General features: G+C 41.0%; 2 protein-coding genes across 2 annotated transcripts; both read right to left on the bottom strand.

The window, feature by feature from the left end:
* Window positions 1-883: 883 nt before the first annotated feature.
* Window positions 884-18,854, bottom strand: LOC131684823 (O-acyltransferase like protein-like). Its single transcript, XM_058968013.1, has 8 exons — window positions 18,722-18,854; window positions 12,312-12,698; window positions 11,914-12,252; window positions 3,228-3,307; window positions 3,058-3,171; window positions 2,848-2,998; window positions 2,442-2,789; window positions 884-2,366 (listed from the first exon to the last, which is right to left on the bottom strand). The coding sequence occupies exons 2-8, from the start codon at window positions 12,516-12,518 to the stop codon at window positions 2,127-2,129; spliced, it is 1,479 nt and encodes a 492-aa protein (XP_058823996.1). The 5' UTR covers window positions 12,519-12,698; window positions 18,722-18,854; the 3' UTR covers window positions 884-2,126.
* Window positions 18,855-20,521: 1,667 nt separating this feature from the next.
* On the bottom strand, window positions 20,522-21,142 carry LOC131684824 (uncharacterized). Its single transcript, XM_058968014.1, has 3 exons — window positions 21,019-21,142; window positions 20,788-20,930; window positions 20,522-20,724 (listed from the first exon to the last, which is right to left on the bottom strand). The coding sequence occupies exons 1-3, from the start codon at window positions 21,110-21,112 to the stop codon at window positions 20,536-20,538; spliced, it is 426 nt and encodes a 141-aa protein (XP_058823997.1). The 5' UTR covers window positions 21,113-21,142; the 3' UTR covers window positions 20,522-20,535.
* Window positions 21,143-21,390: the final 248 nt, after the last annotated feature.

The following is a 21,390-nucleotide window of genomic DNA, read 5'->3' as shown; positions in this document are numbered from 1 at the left end:
CAAAAAACAATTTCGCCCTTTTGACAAATTAATATTGAATTTATGGATAACGTACATCGTATTATCCATGAGATTAAAATTGAGATTGTCCCATCATAGATACTATAGTTTGCAAATGTCTATTGTGAAATTCGCGCTGGTGTGGGCATACATGCGAATCTCACTGTCGCAAGTAACGCGACAAAATTGCAAGGCGAAATTTTTCGCAGTCGCTGCGACAAAATCGCTTCAGTGTGGGGGAACCTTAACGCTTACCTTCGCCCCAACCGAATGAATTTCCACTAGAAAATCTCTAGTATTGGATGTGCATTTGCGGCGTATTGGGCTCACAGAGAGTAGTCGGCGCTTGTAATGAAGGTTATCACGATATCGATCACTTTGTCTGGGAATCCGCGCCGGGTATTGTGACGCCAGGTCTCAGTTAAAGAACTCCCTTCGGGCCCGAGGTAGACCACCCAATGTCCCAGTTCGGGATATGCTGGCAAATAGTGATCTCCCCTATATGTCCCTTATTTACATCTTTATAAAAACGACAAAGATCCCAATTTAGCCCATCTTTCTTATTTCTCGTTTCCAGAAGCTCCATATCCTTCCTTGTAGACCCGACCAGTGCCAGAGTACAACTATGCGACCGCCATCGCCCTGCATAGAAGGAAGCTGAAGCGAGAGCGACTCGATGGTCTGATAACTTCCCCGCGGGTCTGAAGCATACCATCCGCCAACCCAGTACTCGGAGACCTACTGACAAGGCACTGTGTCGCTGATCTCTCGTTTGCCCGAAAGTTACAAGTTCTGCTCTTCTCTCCATGTCATCATATACGCCTTCTCTCCCCTGTTCTTGATACAACTGCTGCTACACCGATGATAGAAATAAGCCCCTCTTTGAATATCTTAACCAAGCATAAGTCTCCTTCAAAAAAATCAAATTTGTATTCTGTATTCCTAGTTTTAAGATAGCTGTAAATTTTATTCTTCATTGAAACTATTGTCCCCCATCTTGTAAATAGAATTGTATCCCTTGTTTTAAGATATCTGTGAAATTTCACATAAATATTTGTTCCCCCTTTTATATACCAAACTATATATTTAGTTTTAAGATAACTGTAAAATATTTCGTAAAAAACTATTTCTCCCCTTTGAATATCAAACTGGGTTCCTTGTTTTAAAATTTTTCATAAAAAATTCTTTTGCTCCCACTGTTGTATATAGAACCGTATTTCTAGTCTTAAGATAGCTGTAGAATTCTTCCTCTCAATATAAAAAAATATCTGAACATTGTAACCTCCTAGTTTTTAGTAACGAAATACTTCAATGGTGATATGTGAGACTGAAAAAATAAACATTCGCCATAAGGACGATACCTTTATTGAGCCGATTCATGCAGTAAAACCTAAATTTAATTTAATAATTTTGAAGACTTTATGAAGTTTTACGCTTCAATCGCTGGATCATGCGATTTAGGACGGAAAAACAACAATTTTTAAATCGATATTGTAACTACATCCGGGAATATTCAGTGTTGATTTTCTTAAAATGAAGCTATTACTGGTATCGCCCTTTTCAGGAAAATGTTTTTATATTTATGGTACCGTATAAGTAAACAATTTGGTATATAATTAATGAAATGTTCGATTCTACGTTAATTGTTGTCTCAAAAAATACATAGTTATAGACCATGTGTGCAATTGATGGCTCCAACGAATCCGGGAATACTAAACTGCTGAAAGAATGCTAGCTCGATTCGAACTAACGGGATTTTAGTCGTACTTTCATCTTTCAAGGAAATCGGATTTAATGGTTGATCCCTCAATTCGATCAACATTACACATAAATATTTTGACATTCGAAACAATTTCTCAAAATCACCGTCCGATATATTAAATTTGTTGCTAATATTTCTGAAAATGGACGGTGTCGGATCGTTTATTTTCTCTTTTTCGTTTGTACCACTTTTTTGGTCAAATAATACGATGTAGTTACTTCCTCCGTCGCTCGGATTATTAGGATATAATAACACAAAATAATTTTCTTCTGTTTTTCTATCGCCAAAATCCCGAAGAGATAAATCTCTTCTTTTTCTTGTTCAATTGTCAAAAAGTGTCATAGCGAACCGTCCAATCCATCCTTTACTCTTTAAGCTTATCTCCAAGCTCAAGCGAATGCTCGGGAATGATGTTTAACTGTTTGGGAATGTCAGTGTGATTGTTGCATATAGTATGTGAGATTATCGTATCATTTTTCTCCTTCTCTCTCGTTCCGCTACTTAACAGTTGTTTAAATATAATATCGAATGGTTTCTCCACCAAAATGTACGCCAGTAGCGATAGAAGTAAAGTGATTAACACAGTTGAACAAAACACAATGATCTACAACGAATAAAATACCAAATCAGTAGTAATATTTGTTTCCACACACAATCACACATATATAAATCAGCTTACCACCAGCCCAACCGATATCCTCATAGCTTCATGATGGATACCGTAAATCGCTCCCATTACAATTATGTGGATCAAGTAGTAGCCAAAGCTAAGCCTACCAAGGACCCTATAGAATGCATTCTGCAGCATATTGGACATCCGAAGTTTCCCAAAAAAGCTACCCGGCTGGGCAAACAGGAGCAGCAACCAACCAACGCACCCGAAGCTAGTTGCGACCAGTCGAACAACTCCGGCGTATATGGACATCCACACGGAAGGTTTACTAAAGTTGGACAGCTGGAGAAGTGGAGCCGGTAGGCAAACTAAGACCATCATCGGCACCGTGGTATACTGAAGCATTGTATACAGCTGGTTCGAAAGAGAAAGTGCAAGGATAGATTTGTATCACAGATCGTTTTCTGGTTACCTTTGATTTTGCCAGCAGCTGGTCATCCTTTTGCATTTTGTGATAGATGATCCCTACTAACACCCCACCAAAGTAACACAGGAAGTGCGTTTCCGTTGCTTGGTAGTTTCGCGTGAACCATTCATCGTACCACACTATAAATGCTAATTCCCTGGAAACAATACAGACATGTAGTTTGGAGAATGTACAGTAATTGGAGCAGAAGATTACTTTATATTTATTATCGTGACGGCGTCCATTGAGTTGTAGTACACGTTCACCATCGGTAGAATGAATCCGACCACAAGAAGAAAATATATCATTGGTCGCAGCAGACTACTGCATCTGAAATTCGCTGGAAGATAATTAGTATTTTCGATTCTGAACAGGAAATGAGTTACTTCCACAGCACCATTAGAATCGTCAGCCCGACGATGAACAGTTGGATGTCAGCCGCCATGTACCATGTATGCATTAGACACTGGTAAAGAAACGAAAATCATTAACGCACAGCATACTGAGTTATTCAACTATGTTAACAAATTGTTGAATTGCATACAAGAAGGTTATTTTATTGCTTGGAAGTCTTGTGCGGTATGCTAAATTAGACCTTACCCAGCTCATGTTTTGAACTATAGAAACATTGCATGAAAATGTTTAACCTCACTTTTTGACTATTCAGAGAGCTTATTTACATGGACTTTGATTTTTTTTTTCTACTACGGTGCGTGAAAGATGATTCAAATCGCTTTAACATTTTCAACACCTTGTAAACAAGCTCACTAAACTGTCATTTTTTTTTCCTTCGATATCGTCATCGTGTAATGTTCCATAGACAAAGACACTCATGGTACTAGTACTAGCCCCCGCATTACCAAAGAGAATCGCCCTTTTGCTGGGCCTGCTTGCCCGCACTTGCTACGCTACCGCTTGACATCCCGAAGTAAACGGAAAATTTAAGTTGTTCCCGATACGGCAACAATACGTAAATAAACTTCCGTAAACTTGAACTAACTCAACGCAAACTGTAATTCAATTATGAGTTTATTATGAGTCGGTTAAATTCTCCCTGCGATTAGGGACAGGTTATTTCCGTGACTTCCGGGAAACATTGTAATTATTCTTATACAGACAATTCTCAAAAATATGTGGCATCGCTGTCTCCACTACTCGTTTGACAACTCCCTGCTGTCCCACTTTCATCGGGGGCGGTTGGTTTCGTTGAGGGTAAATTGGTAACGGAGGCACGTTCGCATGTTGCGTAGCCAGGGGCGAAACGATGGAAAGAAACAAAACAATGTGTTTGTGTGTGTGTTTTTAAAGAGCAGAAAAAATGTTCAAAAATAAACTAAGCAGGAAAAAATGTATAAAAACTCATTCAGGAAACGGGTTTGGGCAGCCATCCCGACCGACTAAAACAACTACTGTCGCCCGGAACCTGATTACTCCTGGGAACTACGTTACGCCATTACTTCGGGGATGAGTTTTTCATGTGCATAGCACCCGCTCTAATCTTGCCACCTAGTAGTTAGTTATTTCCGGTTCGCTAGTGCTCCGTCCACCTGTAGTCCTGTAGTTGGTGTCTGCTATAATACTCTTGGATCAACCGGTAGAGTGTCGTGGTCGGTTCGGCAATTCCGAGTGTAGCATTTCCAGAAGATGATTGTTCTCTTTTGAAACCGTCGTTCGCTGTTTATTACGCCATTTCCGTTTTATCATACAAATTTCAAATAAATTAGGGTATTTTACCACCAAACATATAATATATGCAAAAAAAATTGGAAGAACTTGCACTTTGTGTCCATTTTCTGTTGTAAATAATATTTTTTTCGAGAGTTGTCCTATTGGAGCTGTAGAGCTAGATTCTCGGAAGGGCTCTCCGTCAGAATCACACACTACAATTTGCAGACGAGACAGGCAATGGCGCCCAATAAAACACTGCTTTCGGCCAATTGTACGGGCCGTGATTCTGATTGTGATATTTATTGTACGGTTCAAATATATGCGGGCGTAGGGACTCGCGATCGCGTGCGTCATCGCGAACGACTCGAGCATTTGTACGTTAACATTTTCGAATGCCTGAGCTAACGTGTATATAACTTCGCGGTTATAAATTCTATATTAAAACCGGAACTTCCGGAATGTAGGGTGTACGTACCGTGGATGGTCGCGAAGGGCTCAAGCATTTGTATATTAACGTGTTTGTCACGTGTACGTGACTTCTCGTGTATAATTTCGATTTTATAATCATGTACCGTGTATTCTTGAATGATCGCGGGCAGACCGTGAATCTGATGCTTAATTTTTAGTGTATGGTACAAATGGTAGAAGTCACTATGAAACGTGTTGTTTAGTGAATATAAGCGTCACGTTTTTAATTTGTTCAACTGAAGGGATTAGTCCAGATTGATAAGACTGAGGTAAGACTAGCGGACCTGACCGTTTCATGATCGCGTGAGTGGTGGGTTAATGTTTGAGACCGCATTTAGAAGTTTAAAGGTGCTAGGTTTACTGGACTACCAGTGTGTTTTCGTCTAAATGCAGCAATTGTTGAATATTTACCATTAACGACAATTACATTCTGTTAGACTTTCATCATGCTATGCTGGCCGGGAAAGGATGATTCTCGTGCGTCGGTAAATTCAGTTCTGCATCCATTCCTTGACCCAAATGTCACAAATACTCAGACGAACACATACACAGATAGACACACGAATAGCAATGTTACACTAGTACGAAAAACATAACAATAACGAAAAACATAACATAACAAACGTATACTAGTACGAAAAACTACGATTATTACAACACGACAACTAATGGGTTTCTATTTATGTAGAGGAACCAGGGGCTATTCGGACCTACTTAAGCAAATCGCCCTTTTAGGTGGATAGATGTGATTTACCGGTCAAAGGACCTAATTGTTAGTTTGAAACCTCAGTTACAATGATGCCATAATAGGTTCATTTTCACAACTCAACGGCAGCGCTAGGCGACGATTTGCAAACATCTACGTTTTTCCATCCTTTTACAATGTAGGGGTAATTCGGACCTCCCTACGGGGCATTTCAGACCGTGATTTTTCTTAAATTTTTTTGCAATGGAATTATGTTTACCTATAAAATATTTATAAGAGAGACTCCTTAAGAAGCAAAAAAAAAAATTCCTTTACAAAAACTTAATCTGGTATGTCACAGCTGTCGATTGGCGACCCATGTATTTTCTTTGCTGTAGTGTGTGCAATGGTGTGGGCAGCCGCAAGCCGCTGACCGGTGGTTGACGGAATAGGGGGTCCGAATAGCCCCGTGATTTCTTACAAATGTGGTGAGCGTCTCGAAAATATTTGTGTTTTCACCTAAACAAAAATCATTCCATAAAATAGAAGCTTTCCAAAACTCTTACCTTATATGTTTTCACTTTAATTGTCTTAATAGCTCCGGGTTCCCCTATTTATTAAATTAATTTAATGATTAAATTAATTTAATTAGTCTATGCACGATGACGAACTCGACCGATAAATGGACACACAATGACTCCCACTGTGATCCTCGTCCAAGAATACCTTCATCAAATTGTGGAACAATGTTTGCAAACACGGCACACAGCAAAAGTCAATCCATGTCGACCCGCCAGTCGGCCACGTCAACGCGCACAGACTAGTGGTTGAGCGTTGGTATGCGCAGGTGCAGAGTATGAAGAAACATAGAACATAAAAAAGGCACATAAGCCTTCTCGGTCAGATTTAGGAAAAATGTCTTTATGTCTCATACATTACCCACCCATCTTTTTTAAAACCCGAAGCTTGCGTCTTCGACTTTGTGTCAACGCTTCCTCGTGCTGTTATATTTGGCGTCCCCTTAAGAGAAAACTATTAGTCTTTACAAGGAACTTCATCTGCCTATTGCTTTTGATGAGCAGTAAAAGATATCCCACATGGGGATCGTCAGATTCGCACTTTTCCTGAGCCTAGAGAGCATAAATATTCGTCGTGATGAGTGGCGAAGCTCTCTTTAGTATTTCTGTAAAAAGTGATTAGAGCGTCTGCTAAGGAATATCATCCCCATGATTCTCTGCGCACTTGCCACACCGATCCTTATTGCTACATAGGCCCATTTTCTCGTATCTAGTGCAAACCTTATCGAAGGAGCGTCTGCTTGTTGGGATATTTGCACCGCGAAGGATTGGTTTTAATTAGCTAAGCAGGTCACCCGATAGAAATTTGAAGAGACATATAATTTTGTCGTCCTCGCGCAGTGGCGAGAAAGGTCATTGAAACATCTAGCCCCTTCACCATACGCATGACCAACACGAATCGGTGACCACACCGTCAATCTCAACCATGTGAACGTACATGTAGACGCGGTAGTCCTTCATAAATCACTTGTCGTTAGTAATTTCATTTGCTTGCTTTGGACAGGATATCATAATTCTGAGCTTCTCTGGGAGAACTTTGGAGATATCTACCACGGCTAAATATACCTCAGTCCTTTTGAAATCTAGCCGCTTTCAAACACCTAGTATTCCCTCGAATTTACGAATATGCAATATAAGCTATGCGACTGAGATTTACACGCAATTAGCGACACTCAAATACTAACGAGCTTCGGTCGAATCATTTCGAAATCCAGTTTCTGATGTTTTTAAAAGTTTAACAGTTACAACTAGCGTAAATTGATTTCACTAATTCTTCATGCAAAAATGGTCCGTCAGTCGCCTTCGAGCACCTAACACCGAGTGATATTGCGGACAAATCTACACTGAACCTATTTTTTTGAATTTAAGTGAGTGTTTCTGTTGGAGAACTAACTACTAACAATTTTGATCTTCTGTATCACATTCGGAAGATTTTCTCAAAGCTAGGTTTTCTGTTTTATTATAAAAGTTATGCATGCTTATAAATTAAAATTTGCTCAATTTTCCTTCGGTATATTTCTACTTCTGTGCATATTGTGTAAAGAAATAATACGCCTAGAGTACGTCTTCGAGGGACGCTGAAATAATGAGTTGCTTTATAAACAGAACAAAGATAAGTCATAAAAGAAATCGGGATAAGTGTAGGTAACATTTTCAAATACCTAACTTGATAGCATGATACCTTGTTGGCTACAGTAAAGCTCCATCTTTGTCGGCTCTGGGCGGCGTTATTCCAGTTCCCCCGCACGTTCAGGGATCTCAGGTCTTCTTCGACAGCCTATGGCCAACGTGTACGTGACCTCCCACGGAGTTGGCGTCCTCTTCTTGGCTCCCTGCTGAATATTATTTTTGCAATTTTTCTTCCGATATTTGTACCACATGACCAGCCCATTGCAGTCTTGCCGTATTTTATCTGTTTAATAATATCCGCAGTTTTGTATACTCTACGCCACACTCCATTTTCGCATATCCCGTAGCAGTACTTCATGCTCGAAGACTCCTAATGCTCTCCTATCTGCCTTCCTCAACGTCCACGCTTCGTGGCCACAAAGAGCTACAGGGAGGATCAGTGTCTTGTATAAGGCGAATTTTGTTGACGTTTGCAGGTTGCGGGACCTAGGCTAGTTACGTAGACCGTAAAAGGCCCTGTTGGCAGCTACAATACGCCTTTTTACCTCACGGAAAACATCGTTGTCGCAAGTTACCAATGTACCAAGATAAAGGAATTCTTTGACCACATCAAACACGTCACCATCCAGCACTATTCCGGAATCAACACCACTAGACCTTAAAGACTAGACCAGGTAAAGAGAGAGGCCTCTCTTTACCTGCGACCTTGTTGATGACTAAGCCCGTCCTCGCTGTCTTCCTCTTAAAAGGCACGAAGGCCTCTTCCACTGCTCTACGATCGATTCCAATTACATCAATACCATCCGCAAAACCATACGGAGCATATGCGACCTTATGATGATAGTTCCGTTCCTTTGCCCGCCAGCTCTCGTGATAGCTTCTTCAAGAGAAATATTGAACAGCAAGTTTGAAAGCGCATCGCCTTGCTTCAGTCTAGCTAAGGTCTCAAATGAGGTTGATATCTCATCTGCAAACCGAATACTTGATTTTGCACCATCCAACGTCGCACGTATCCGTCTAATCTGTTTCGTCGGCAAACCATGTTCTAACATGTTCTCTACCACAGCTCATTTCTTTTTACTGAGTCGTACGCCGCCTTAAAATCAATGGACAGTTTGCTAGTTGTACTCCCGGAATTTATCTAGGATTATCCGTAGGCTGAACATCTGATCCGTCGTTGATCGGCCCCTCAAGCGGTGTCAGTCTGCTAAACAGGACACCCGACAATATTTTGTACGCCGAGTTCAGGAGATATATCCCCCTGTAATTAGCGCACTTCAGTCTGTGCGTCTTTCTTGTAAAAAGGGCAAATGAGTCCATCCAGCCAACTAGCAGGCCGATAAGATTATTTGGCGCAGCTTCTCACTACCCTGTTTGAGAAGTTCAACCGGGATGTTGTTCTTCCCAGCAGCTTTACCGGTTGTCAGCTCACGTATAGCGTTCTTAGTCTCGTCTACTGTTGGTGGATCCACAGCTTGTCTGTCATTTTCAATGCTTATCCTGTTCCTAGATGCACTTTCACTTCCGCAATTCAACAAAACCGTGAAATGCTCCTTCCATCTGGCAGCCACCATTGTTTTGTCTGTCAGTAAATTGCTCTCTCTCTCTCTCTCTCGCTCATTGCACATAACGGGCACTGGCGCTGATTTACGTTGCGCATCGTTGACAGTTGCATAAAATCTCCGTATATCATTCCGGTCCATGCTTTCTTGCGTTTCAGCAATTACACATTTTTCGTGCTGCCTTTTATTTTCGTTGTGGATTCGTTTCTCGGCACATCTCGCATCCCCGCATCGCTCTCTGTTGAGGCGTGTACCAGCCACTAGCATCCGGTTTCTGGCCGCATTCTTCTCGTTCGTCACTCTCCCGCACTCTTCATCGAACCAACCGCTTCGTTGGCGCTGCCTGTACCTATAACTTCCCGCTCCGTTATAGTCACAGCTTCGTGGACAGCCTCCCACATGCTGTTGACATTGCCAGTTACGTTGGTCTCGTCTCTCAGCTCATCCAACATTTGGCGATACTCAGTTGCTACAGCTTCAACCGAAAGACGTTGGACATTGAATCGTATCGTTCTGTTGTTTCTTGGACTCGTGACGCTGGATAATCGTGCACGAATCATTGCTAATACGAGATAATGATCCGAGTCGATGTTTAGACTTCTGAAGGTCCTCACCTCAATAACGTCGGAGAAATGCCGTCCATCTACCAGTACGTGATCTATTGGGGAACAAGTACTGACACTTGGGTGTCTCCAGGCGTGCTTTTGGATATCCTTACGCGCAAAATAGGTACTACTGGTTGCCATCCCCAGCCGCTGGCCATTATCATTGGAAGCAGAATGAAGGCTCTGCGTCCCAATAATTGGGTGAAAGAACTGCTTCTTTCTAACCTGTGCGTTAGCGTCTCCGATGACTATTTTAGCATCTCCGATAACTATTTTAGCATCTTGTCTTGGGAAATCTCCGAAGGCTTTATTTAAGGTCTCGTAGAATGCGTCCCTCATATCATCGGGCTTGTCGTTAGTTGGCGCGTAAATACTGATCTGGGTGTAGTTGAAGAACTTGCCCTTAATTCTTGAGCTTGAGCTTGTACGACCACCCTTGGCTGCTACTCCGTTATCGATCAGGACTAGCTGAAGTTGCACAGGGAATCAGTAGATAATTATGCTTGGAAGAAGCGAAACATCTTTCAATGTGCAACTCCTGGTAATTCTAAAGTGGCCAGGCCCGAACGTAGATCGCGGAAGGAAAGGGAAGGAATGGTTAGTTCGATACTTGCTTTTGCTAGAGGCCGTATATACTATTGCGCACTCCACAAGTGTCACGGGAGAAGGATATTTGTTAGTAAGTATAGAAGTTGGATTCTACTTCTTCTTTACCGACGCCAGAGAGGTGACTCCACTATCTGGACTAGATATCGATCCATCAACTCATGGACCGGGGACCAACGGCTTTACTTCCCTTCCGAAGGAAGACGTGGCCACAGATTTTTTCACCTCAGAAAAATCTCAACGACCTCGGCTGAAATTGAACACATGCCAACTGGAATGAGTGGCGGTCACGCTTACCACTCAACCACCGGCGCCGTTTTGAAGAACTTGCCCTTTATTCTTAACACACAGATTCGGTCGTTTATCGGCTTCCACCGAATAACTCGCTTCATCTGCTTCCCGATCAGCATGAAACCCACACCATGTTCTGCTCTATCACCACCGCTGTAGCAGACATGGTACCTGGATGAAGTGTTCGCAATGTGGTCCACTGCTCTGAATTCGCGTACGTACGCCAACATTACGCAGTTTGTTAGCCAGGAGCCCTGCACGTACGGGTTCATTCAATGATCTTACGTTTCAATATCCGAGTTTCCAATCATTATCCTTTATTCGTTACCGGGTCGTTTGCCGTAAATCCAGTTTGTTTTTTGCACTACTCTTGCCTTTCGGGGTGTTTTGGGCATTTCGGTAGACAGCCTTACAGGGGTCGCGCTTCCTGCATCGTGCTGGTGCGGCTGTCGCCTTAGGAGTAGCTGGCGCTGGATGCCAGTCAGACGCTGTTTGAGCCGATCCTCCTGATGAACAGACGCTCGGGCACGCACCTCCTCACTTCGCTGATTTCAAAAGGACAGCAGGGCCAAGCTGCGCTACCAGCTAAGCACGCTCATTTGTCATTTTTCGACCCGTGGAAGCGTGAGGTAAGAACTTGTGAGGACCAGAGCTATATTGGACGCTCCTTTTAGTTGTCAACTCATCATTTACAACCATTTCCAAATACACATTTATTGTTCGAAAGTCGAACTGAAAATGAAAGCCAATGTAAACACCAAAAGGGCGCAAAATTGAGACTCCGCCAAGGGTGCCGGAAGTTCAAGCTACGTGTGTGTCTGTTATACATTAAAATTATCTGCAATCTTCACATAAGCAATAACACTGGTGGTCAGCCGCTGCCAATCTGACTTCACGATGTATAGTGAAGTTTAATCATTAATTTAGTTTCGTCATTGGTTATAAGTTGTCTGAAGAATCATGTAGTTCAAAGTACACACCTGCTCTTCGGGCCGATAATAATTGTTGATAAACAATAAATTGATCCACCACTTCTCCCGACATATCGTCCTAATCATCGGTATAATTCTGTACGCTGATGGATTGATCTGAAATCGATCGAAGATCGAGGTGCTGAACAAAAGTACCAAAGCATACACCGGCAAGGAGCGAAGATACCGGTTCACTACTCCCATCCAGAATGGTTTGATGCTGAACCGCCTGCCTTCGGTATATCCGATGAAGCGTACTGTTAGTAGTATACCACTGATGGCAAGGAACACGTCCACTACCAATGGGAGGAGTGTTTGGAGCATTTGTATTCCTATGCCCGAAAGGAACTGTAATTCATAACGATTAAGAACTAGGTCTGCCATCAACCAAATTCGTTTCTTTTTACCTTCTCGATCACTTCCGGATTCTGGCTGGTAGTCATCCCCAGTGCTATAATCACGTGAACGAGTGTGATGATGGTTATTAAGTACACACGGATAGCATCCAGGAAGCGCAGGTCCTGCTGGATAGGATCAGTTGTCAGTTCGAATGTGAGTCGATTGATATTTCGCCTCAGGGAGAACGCGGTCAGCAGCTTAGTCTCTGAAAGCATTGTGCACACGATTAGTCAGCAGCTTCAGCTTCAGGCTCGGTGATGGCCACATACTTGTACCCTTCAAAGGCATCCGATAGTGATTGGGATCCTTCGCTAGCCAGGAATCGTAGACGGTAGACGCGAGGGCGAGTAGAAAAAGTGATCCAATGGTTGCAAAGAACGCGATATCCAAATAATCTGAAATGGGTAGAGCTTAGATCATCGGAGTTTCACGGTGTGCCCAGAGCCGTTATGAACAGAAAAAAATTACCATCAATTCGGCATTCGAAAGATGTAGTATCCAAGCATCTTCTCTGTAAATTTCGAAATGATGCATTGGGGGAGTCGTAAGATATCGCAATTTGAAGTTTTCTGTCAGTTCGGTCTTTACACCCGTTGCGATCGGTTCGTTCAGTATTTCTTTCAAAGGTTGGTGTCTAGGCTATTCCTCAGCCTTTCAGCTACTACTTTGCCAAGTGCGGCTACTTTCCAAAGTGCTAGTGAGGCTGAAAAGCTGAAATCCTGGTCCAGTGATTGTCCAAAGACCAAGAATTATCAGAAGATTTGTCACCACGTACAAGTTGTAGAACTGCCTAATTCTAACGCCCCACATAACGGGCCGCAAAAAGGTCACCAACGGTGAACCAGTGATCTAAAGCAGGTGAAGAGAATAAAGTTCATTTTCTCAATAAAAACCACAAGTGCATCGTAGTAAACAATAACAAATACTAGTGACGTTTGCATTGTCCAACTTATTGAGTGAGTCTATTGCCCCTTCGCTTTAATCGGCTCAAACTTGAAATCACACGTATTAGTGCATCAGTAGCAAAACTAGCACACAAGTTGCCGTGCAACTTTCGGTTGAATACAACAAGTGCAACCAGCAGTTGGTCTCCCGTGCGAGTTCTTCCATCTTCAGTGCAACCCAGCACTGGATTGCACTGAACAGTTTGCAGCACACAAGTTCGCGTGAACCAACGTCGCGACAACGTACGCGCAGCATCTTGAAGCAGTGCTGCCACCGGAGGAGGAGCTCATCGATGCTCCCCTTGAGGACTTCTGGACCAGGACTAAAGCAGCCATAAGCAGCACTGCTGGCTGGCGGAACCGATCGCGATAGGAAACGCTTGGGCAGTAGTATTACGATCGACGGCGACGAGTTCGAGGTGGTTGACGAGTTCATCTATTTTCCTGGCGAAGGAAATTCACCCGATACCGATTCATCTTTGGTTTTTGCACCACAACTTTTTGAGACCTTTGGCTCCCTGTCCGGTGCCATTTAGCACCGCAACTCCTTTAAGATCTTTGGCCCTCTTTCGTTCCATTTCGCCCCACTTCCCCGATGAGCCATTCAGCTTCCAACTTTACGAAAATCTGTTTTGCGAACTACTCGGTCTAGCCCCAGACGATGTATATAGCCTACTCCGACGGAGAATACCCTGGCGAGAGAGGTTCTCTCGAAATCGAGCGGTAGATTTTTCCCGATACCAAAATTCGTTTCCATGAGCCATTTAGCTTCCCGCTTCGTCCCGATCTGCTCGGTCTAGTCCCCAGCGATGGACTTAGCCTATTCAACGGGCTAGTCATTAGGTGCTGAGGTCCATCCAGCGATTCCGGGTGGATCGCAGCTTCTGGTTCACTGGTGCTCCAACTACCCACTGCTAGCTATTCGACACGGCCTACTTGATCTATCAACAGTTGTTACGGCATTTAATTAGCAAGGGACTGGAAGGTGAAGTATATTTTTCAATATTTAGAGCCTTAGTACTCAAGGGAGAGCAAGGAGTTGAAGGGAGAAAGTTTAGAAAAGCGTGGAAGGGTCATATATGCAAGCTTAGAGCTCACCGGCGACTTAACTTTTTGTCTGCTACCGTAGGAGTCAGGGTCTTTTGGCATTAGAAATGCGAATCACCTGAGTCTACGGCATGTCCGGACAAGCGTAAAGTAACTTGTTACTTCATGCTGTCGGAACCGAGGATCGTTCACTCAAACATGGGTGGGATCCAAACAAGGACTTTTGCCAAACAAAAGATTTGAGGGTTTCAAAAATTGGTGGGTTTTCATAAAGAATTGTTATTTTCTAGTTTTAGATTACTACGGATCTGTCGGTTCCAGGAAGGCTCATATTAGGTAAAAATGTACCTATACATTCCATATCGTAGCATGTTGGGTGCAAAAGTTCATGATATTTCGCGCGATGTGAAATTCTTGCATTCATAACTTCCTACTGTTCACTCAAGATCAGTATGGATACTCTGGCACTAGTACCGTAAGGGAGACTGAGGAGACTTGATCCCCTTTTTTATTTTTCAGTCCAACTCCGTGGAATGATAAAAAACTATGTATTTTTTGTAGTTTTATATTGTTTCTAGGGATGACTAATAATCATAAAAAAATTACATGGAAATATTATACTGGACATGAGCTAAGAGCATTTCTGGAAAACAACAAAAAATGGAAAATTCTTAGATTACTGGAGACTCGATCCCTAATTTGGGGACACTTGATTCCTTTATGAAAACGTATTTAAAAGAGCATGTAGGGTAATGCCTATTTTTTCCCTGTTTCTATTGTCATCCTACCTATCTGAAGCCTTTGGTTAGAGCAGCGTCTGCCATCTTTGCTCAACGCATTGACTCAAATAGTATTGCGATAATGGGGGTACTCGATTAGATATTTTGCTGCGCTCAAACAGAAGATTTTCACCATTCTCAAGACAATTTTGTTATTATATTGGCTCTTAATAAGAGGCGAATGACCTTAACGTTAAAACCTCTATAATCGAAATAAAAAAATGGACCTTCATAACAAATCAAAGAAGCTGAAATAATAAAATTATTGTAGTAATAATGTGGTACCCTTCTTAATAGGGCAAAAACGGGTACATTACCCCATTCAATTTTATTAAGTGGATTGTAGTATTGATTAAATTGTTATGATTAGGTATTGTTATTTTTGTTACTACATATTACGCATCTCTCACCTGATTTTTTTACGAATTCCCCAAATCTCCGTGCAATTATTTGAAAGCTGTCTTTATTATGGTTGAGGAACGTCAAATGTGGGATGAATGGTTGCTACGTATACTGTAGTAAACAATTACAGTTATGTTTCTTTACGATGAAGCGTTCATTTTTGCATTTTTTTATGACAACAATGACTTGAATTGTTCTGGTGTGAATTTGGTTATTTTCAGTGGTGTGTATGAAGTATGGCGAAGGGGATCAAATCTCCACGAATTTGAAGGGATCAAGTGAACCCATAGCATCTATTTCAGCAAATTTTAGTAAAAATATAGTTGAACAAAAGAATCAGCTCAATCATCACGTATTCATATAATTGACATTCTCCTGTAATTCTGTATGCGAAAGTAGAGTATGTAGTGGGTGATTTTATCAATTTTATAAAAGTTTGAAAATTTGAAAAATAAATCTTCAGTTCTTCTGAGACTTTTTTTTTAAATCGGTAAAAATTCGGTTACACAAAAGTCCAATTTCTTTTTTCTGTGTTAATGAAATTTATGTTTAGATAAAACTACGCAACTTTATAGTATATTCGATTAATGTATTCTGATCCGCCTTTGAGTTACAATGATGGGATCAAGTCTCCCCGGGGATCAAGTCTCCTCAATCTCCCCTATGGATCGATACGATATCTTCGTCAACTTTTTTCATACAATTGGTAGCAGAGTAGAATTCTTAGATATTCATATTACTACGTTGAATTTTCGTAGTTTTAGGTTAAATTTATGAATTTTCAACAATGTTCAATAGACCATACCGCCTCAGTCTCGATTGAATCATCAATCTACCCCGTATTGCACGAACGTTTCTCGTAACCCGAACGGGAGTATCGGAGGCTCCACTCGGACCTTGAAGAGCAGCACCGTTTCATCAGCGTAGGAGTCATCAAGGCGCCATAATAGGAAAAGGAATTCTGGTTGCATCGATGCTCAACTATCCATGGGAAATGTGCAAATCCTAACGTCTCAGGGAACGGGTTTGGACTGCCTCCCGACTCGCTAAAAACCACTGCTCTTGCCCAGAACCTGATTCCTCTCCGGCTATACCTTACGGCATTACATAGGCAAGGGGACTAATTCTTTTCAGTAGGGTTACAGCACCACTCTACATCATCCTCACAGGCGGGCAATTTCTCCATGGCAGTCGGAAAGTTAGCTGTGGGTCGAGACTTAGTGCTCTTCCTCTACAAAGACAATCTGGGAGGTAAGCTTCAGATTGTCTAATTTACTGAGCCCTACGGCTCCCTTCTTGTACCATTCAGCCCCACTTTCTCGTTGTTTGCGAACTACTAGGTCTAGTCCCCAGGACCAAGCCTACTTCTACCCTAGCCCGGTGAGAGCAGTTCTTTCGAAACCGAGATCATCCACCAGGTAGTATGTATGTATGTATGTATGTGTGTATATGGCAAAAAAATGTTTCTCAGCGATGGCTGGATCGATTTGAGCAAACTTATTCCCAAATGCAAGGTACAACCTTCCCATCAGTCGCTATTGATTTTTGTTGTTGATCGGACTTCCTGTTTCGGAGTTATGGGTTTAAGAGTGCGATCCCACAGAAAATCCCCATCTAAACTGGTACCACCATGATATCCAAATGATACAAAACTTTTAAAAATAGGTGCAAAATTATTTGGATCACCGCCAGTCTAGATCAATAGTGACTAACCAAAGTCGCTTTGAATTGATGCTAGGATAGGATCCGCCAGCTCTGTCTACTGTTTTTGAACCAATTCTGAACCAGCTCGTGATTGGACGAAAGTGACATTGGCAAACGTTCGGCTTGGAAACTAAAAGTACTAAAGGGCTGCTTGGAAATGTTGTCGTATTGTGATATAAAACGTAAAACAACGTTTGTTTACCGTTTTGTTTTTTTTGGTTTTCTTGAGATTCCGCTTTCTTTCCATAACGTCCGTCTGTAATTATGAAGTGAAAGGCATTTTCTAGCAGACGAATTCAAACATATTATCTCTCTTTTCGAAGTCTAACCGAGTAACTGACTATTTAGCCTAAGTATGAAAATTATTTCAACTTCATGTAAAAATTGTCTTTGTTCCAGCGCCGAGTAAATTGGGAGTATTGTCTATCGCGAGATAATATAGCATTTCGTCGAGTTGTTGCTATATGGGATACACACGAGTGCGGTCGAAACAAAAACAAACGTCAAAATGTTTTCTCACTCGCACTGATGCAAACTAGATGGGCGCGTAATTCAACGCACGGCCCTGTGGCGCATGGCTGAAAAGTCGCAATGTGGATTTAAGAAAAGATTCGCAATACTTTGGGGCAAATCGTGAGAGTTATCCTGGAAATCGCTTGTTGTTCTTCTTTTAGTATTATCGATACAGTTGAATTTTACAGTTTTTAACTGCATCAATCATCGGTGGAAATAGGAGCGTGTTATTTTCTACTGCTGTTTTCTCCGAAAAAATCACATGAAGTACTGGAACAAACCTAAACACCTATACAAACTAAACAAAAATTAAGCCTTGCAAAAAAGTAGTTTTAGAATATTTAAACCAAATGCGAACAGAGAAGAATGATCTTGTGAATGAGGTTGCTCGACTCAGAAAGCAACTTACAAAAATTAAGAGCATGGAAATATTTTTCGTAATGGCCAACAACAAATCTCGACAAACATATGATTACGGCCTAAAAGCCAACTGTCAAAATCCACTTTGAATGGAAATTTTGGACAAACCGTTACACGCCAATCACAGATGTTGGTAGTAAATGAAAGAGAAAAGTTTTATCTTTCATAAACTGTTGTGAACTGTGTTCGACTAGTAACGGTTTGTCTAGAATTTCCATTCAAAGTGGATTTTGACAGTTGGCTTTTAGGCCGTAATCATATGTTTGTCGAGAAATATATATTATTTTGCTTTGCTGTATTCCGATGGAAGACCCGTAATGATCATTTAAATGCGGATATAAAGACTAAATCATTGATTTTTCCCGGAGCGTGAAATTGATACATAATATAGAATATTTTAATCAGAACAATTTAAGTTTTGGACACGACTGTAACAAAACAAATATTTTGGCAACATTGGTCGAGTGGGGGTATGTCGTTTTCAGCAGGGATTAGCAAAATATAAGAAGAAGCCAGCTGGCGGATCCTATCCTAGAATTGATGCTAATTTTTTCCGTTAATAACGGTTTTGGGCACACTGTGTTTATCATTGATGCAAGACAAACCAACCGGTTTTTCTAGTTGAATTTGTGGTACAATATTCAATTTCTGAGTATACGTTTAGATTGTACTTAGTCTGTATTCGGTAGTTTTGGCAAATATTCACTATCATACTATACCGATGTCTGTAATTGTGGATATTTGGCACCATCCAATCATTGCTAGTGTACTGGAAATAGAAGAAAAAATGTTTCAGATTAAATATACATATAAAATAGTTCATAAAAAACCAGAGGAGGAACAACTTGACAGCTCCTATAAAATTCGTTGAAACCATTTTTTTGGGTCTGTGGGTCTAAAATGGCGGATCAATCTTTATTTAAGAGCAATTTCTAAAAAAAGCGTAAACTTGTGTTGAAAATTTTCTTGTTCAGATTTTTTTACTTCCGATAATTCATTTTTGAAGACTTTTTGGGTTTGGTGTTGTTTTATTATAAAAATAATGCATCTTTATTTCGATGCATTATTTTTAAATGATTCATGATTTTTTGGAATCATCAGCATACAAACAAGCGGCGCTTATACTAGTTAGTGAGCATCTTCATTTAGTTTTAAGATATTTGGTAGTAATATTTGCATTGCAATGTAAACAACACATACAATGATACTGGACTGTTTTTCTCCCTCTCTGATAGAAAATGAGCTGTCATCAGTTCTGAATTTTGTTAAAACCTTTGCACCGTAAATGTTGCATGCTGTCAGAAATAAACAATCGAGGTGAATCCTGCCTTTATTAAATACGAAGTGAAAAATGATAATCTCAAAACTAAATGTATTTAATACTAACGACAAACTTTCGAGAATTGTCATATGCGAAATATATTTCAAGGGCGACGGGAGAAGAAAAAGTTCACACTAGAAGTGCACTTAAATCACATCATGCATTTTACATTCGGCACAATTTGTAATCCTTTTATGAAACTCCAAAATGACGAATTAACTTGTTTGTATTTATATTAAATTATTGCGCTGTTTTGAAATGATCATCTTGATTACCGCTTCCGAATGTAAATAAAGAAAACAAGTTCGTAAAAGACGTCACGGAATTATTTTCTCGCATAGAAATTTACAGTATCGCAATTTGTGGACGGCGTTCTATGGTGGCGACATCATTCGAAACACGGTGGTTTCATGCAACTTAGGCTAAACGTCAAGTTGCGGGAGGGTTGTAAAAAACCTTTTTGACCTAGGACTACGTCTTTGTTTATGCTTTGGTTGGTGAATGAATTTATATTTCCTCTGCACTCATTCGATTCTGCATGAAATTTCAATCAGTTGGAAAGTGAATGAATGAGAGAGGCGTTGAATCTGAATGTCGGTTTCGGTAAATGCAAGCAGAAATAGGTAATTGATTTTGAAATTTCTTAACACTGCTCCTAGAGGAATTGTTTTGTGAAAGTTAATTTCCTCATGCGAAATCCCATGTAAACTTTAAACCGTAGGCGCAAAAATATAGTTCTAGAACCCGAAAGGTATCCAAAAAGTTGCTCGGAGCAGGAATCTATCTTTTGTCCCACCCTAATGGACAGCCTTATACAATTTACTCATTTTTATTAACTTGACTTTGTTGTTTTTTAACGTTTTCTTGAATCTCAGACCGGAACGCAGCAGTTCAATTAACAACATCAATTGGTGTAATCCGAGTCGGAGCCAACCAAATGTTTTATACCGGTTTAATGGTTAATATGTTGCAACAAGAGCTTGGAGCTTACGGTAATTAGGATCCTAAACTCCATTTTAATGAATTTCTACATTAATTTCTTTATTGTCGCGAAAAAATCCGAAATATAACTATTTTTTGTACTCTACAGTGATGTAACCCCTTAATGATTGATCGTGATTAGAGGACTGATGGTAACATTATTTACCTTATACTTAATATCGAACTTGGGCTGCAAAAACTGCGCCCTTTGCTGATCGGATAATGTTTTCACTAATTCTTCGCATTGCTCCAAACAGACACCACGGGTCAGAATACTATGTTGATGCTGAAATGGGTATTGTGAATATTCCTGCGAAAATATATAAATGCATCAGACTCTTTCAGATCCGAGCCCCAAGGCACCAATGATTACTTCAATAGTTCTCCAAATCGACGATCGTTCGTCAGGTTTCACCACACTTTTCACAACACAGAAAACTCCAGCCGGATTGGATCTGAGGCAGTCTTCGATGCTTTCGTACTGAAATAGGGCCGGCATTTTCCAATACTCTGTCACTGTAGCAAAAAAAAACACAATTGAAATAAAAAAAATATATAGACCCGCTCGAAGGATGTAAATTAAATGAAACGTTGGTCTACTAACTGTTATACTGCACACCGATTTCAATGCTGCTAGTCGCGGGAATCCACTGAGCGGTAACAAATGTCATAAAAGAGAGCAAGGTTTGTCTTTTCATTGTGAAATACGCTCACGATTCTTTGGAATGTTCAGAACCGCGAATCAGGTACACACGTGTTTTCAAATGTTACATCTATCACAACGATCAACCAGAAACGGACTGAACATCAAGGGTTGCCCTGGACGAATCGATCGATATACATACATACAGGGTCATAATTCTGATGACGAACTCGGTGAGAAAAAACGGGGCAGTTCTACTTTCGCGCTATAGTTTTCTGACTTAACCGCGTACGAGTGGTATTCAAATTACGGCCAACAATAGCCTAAAATGCG

The sequence above is a fragment of the Topomyia yanbarensis genome, chromosome 2 (genome assembly GCF_030247195.1).
Source record: "Topomyia yanbarensis strain Yona2022 chromosome 2, ASM3024719v1, whole genome shotgun sequence".
Lineage (NCBI taxonomy): Eukaryota > Metazoa > Arthropoda > Insecta > Diptera > Culicidae > Topomyia > Topomyia yanbarensis.
The sequence above is the reverse complement of the archived record's forward strand: the minus strand, read 5'-3'. Positions and strand labels throughout refer to the sequence as shown.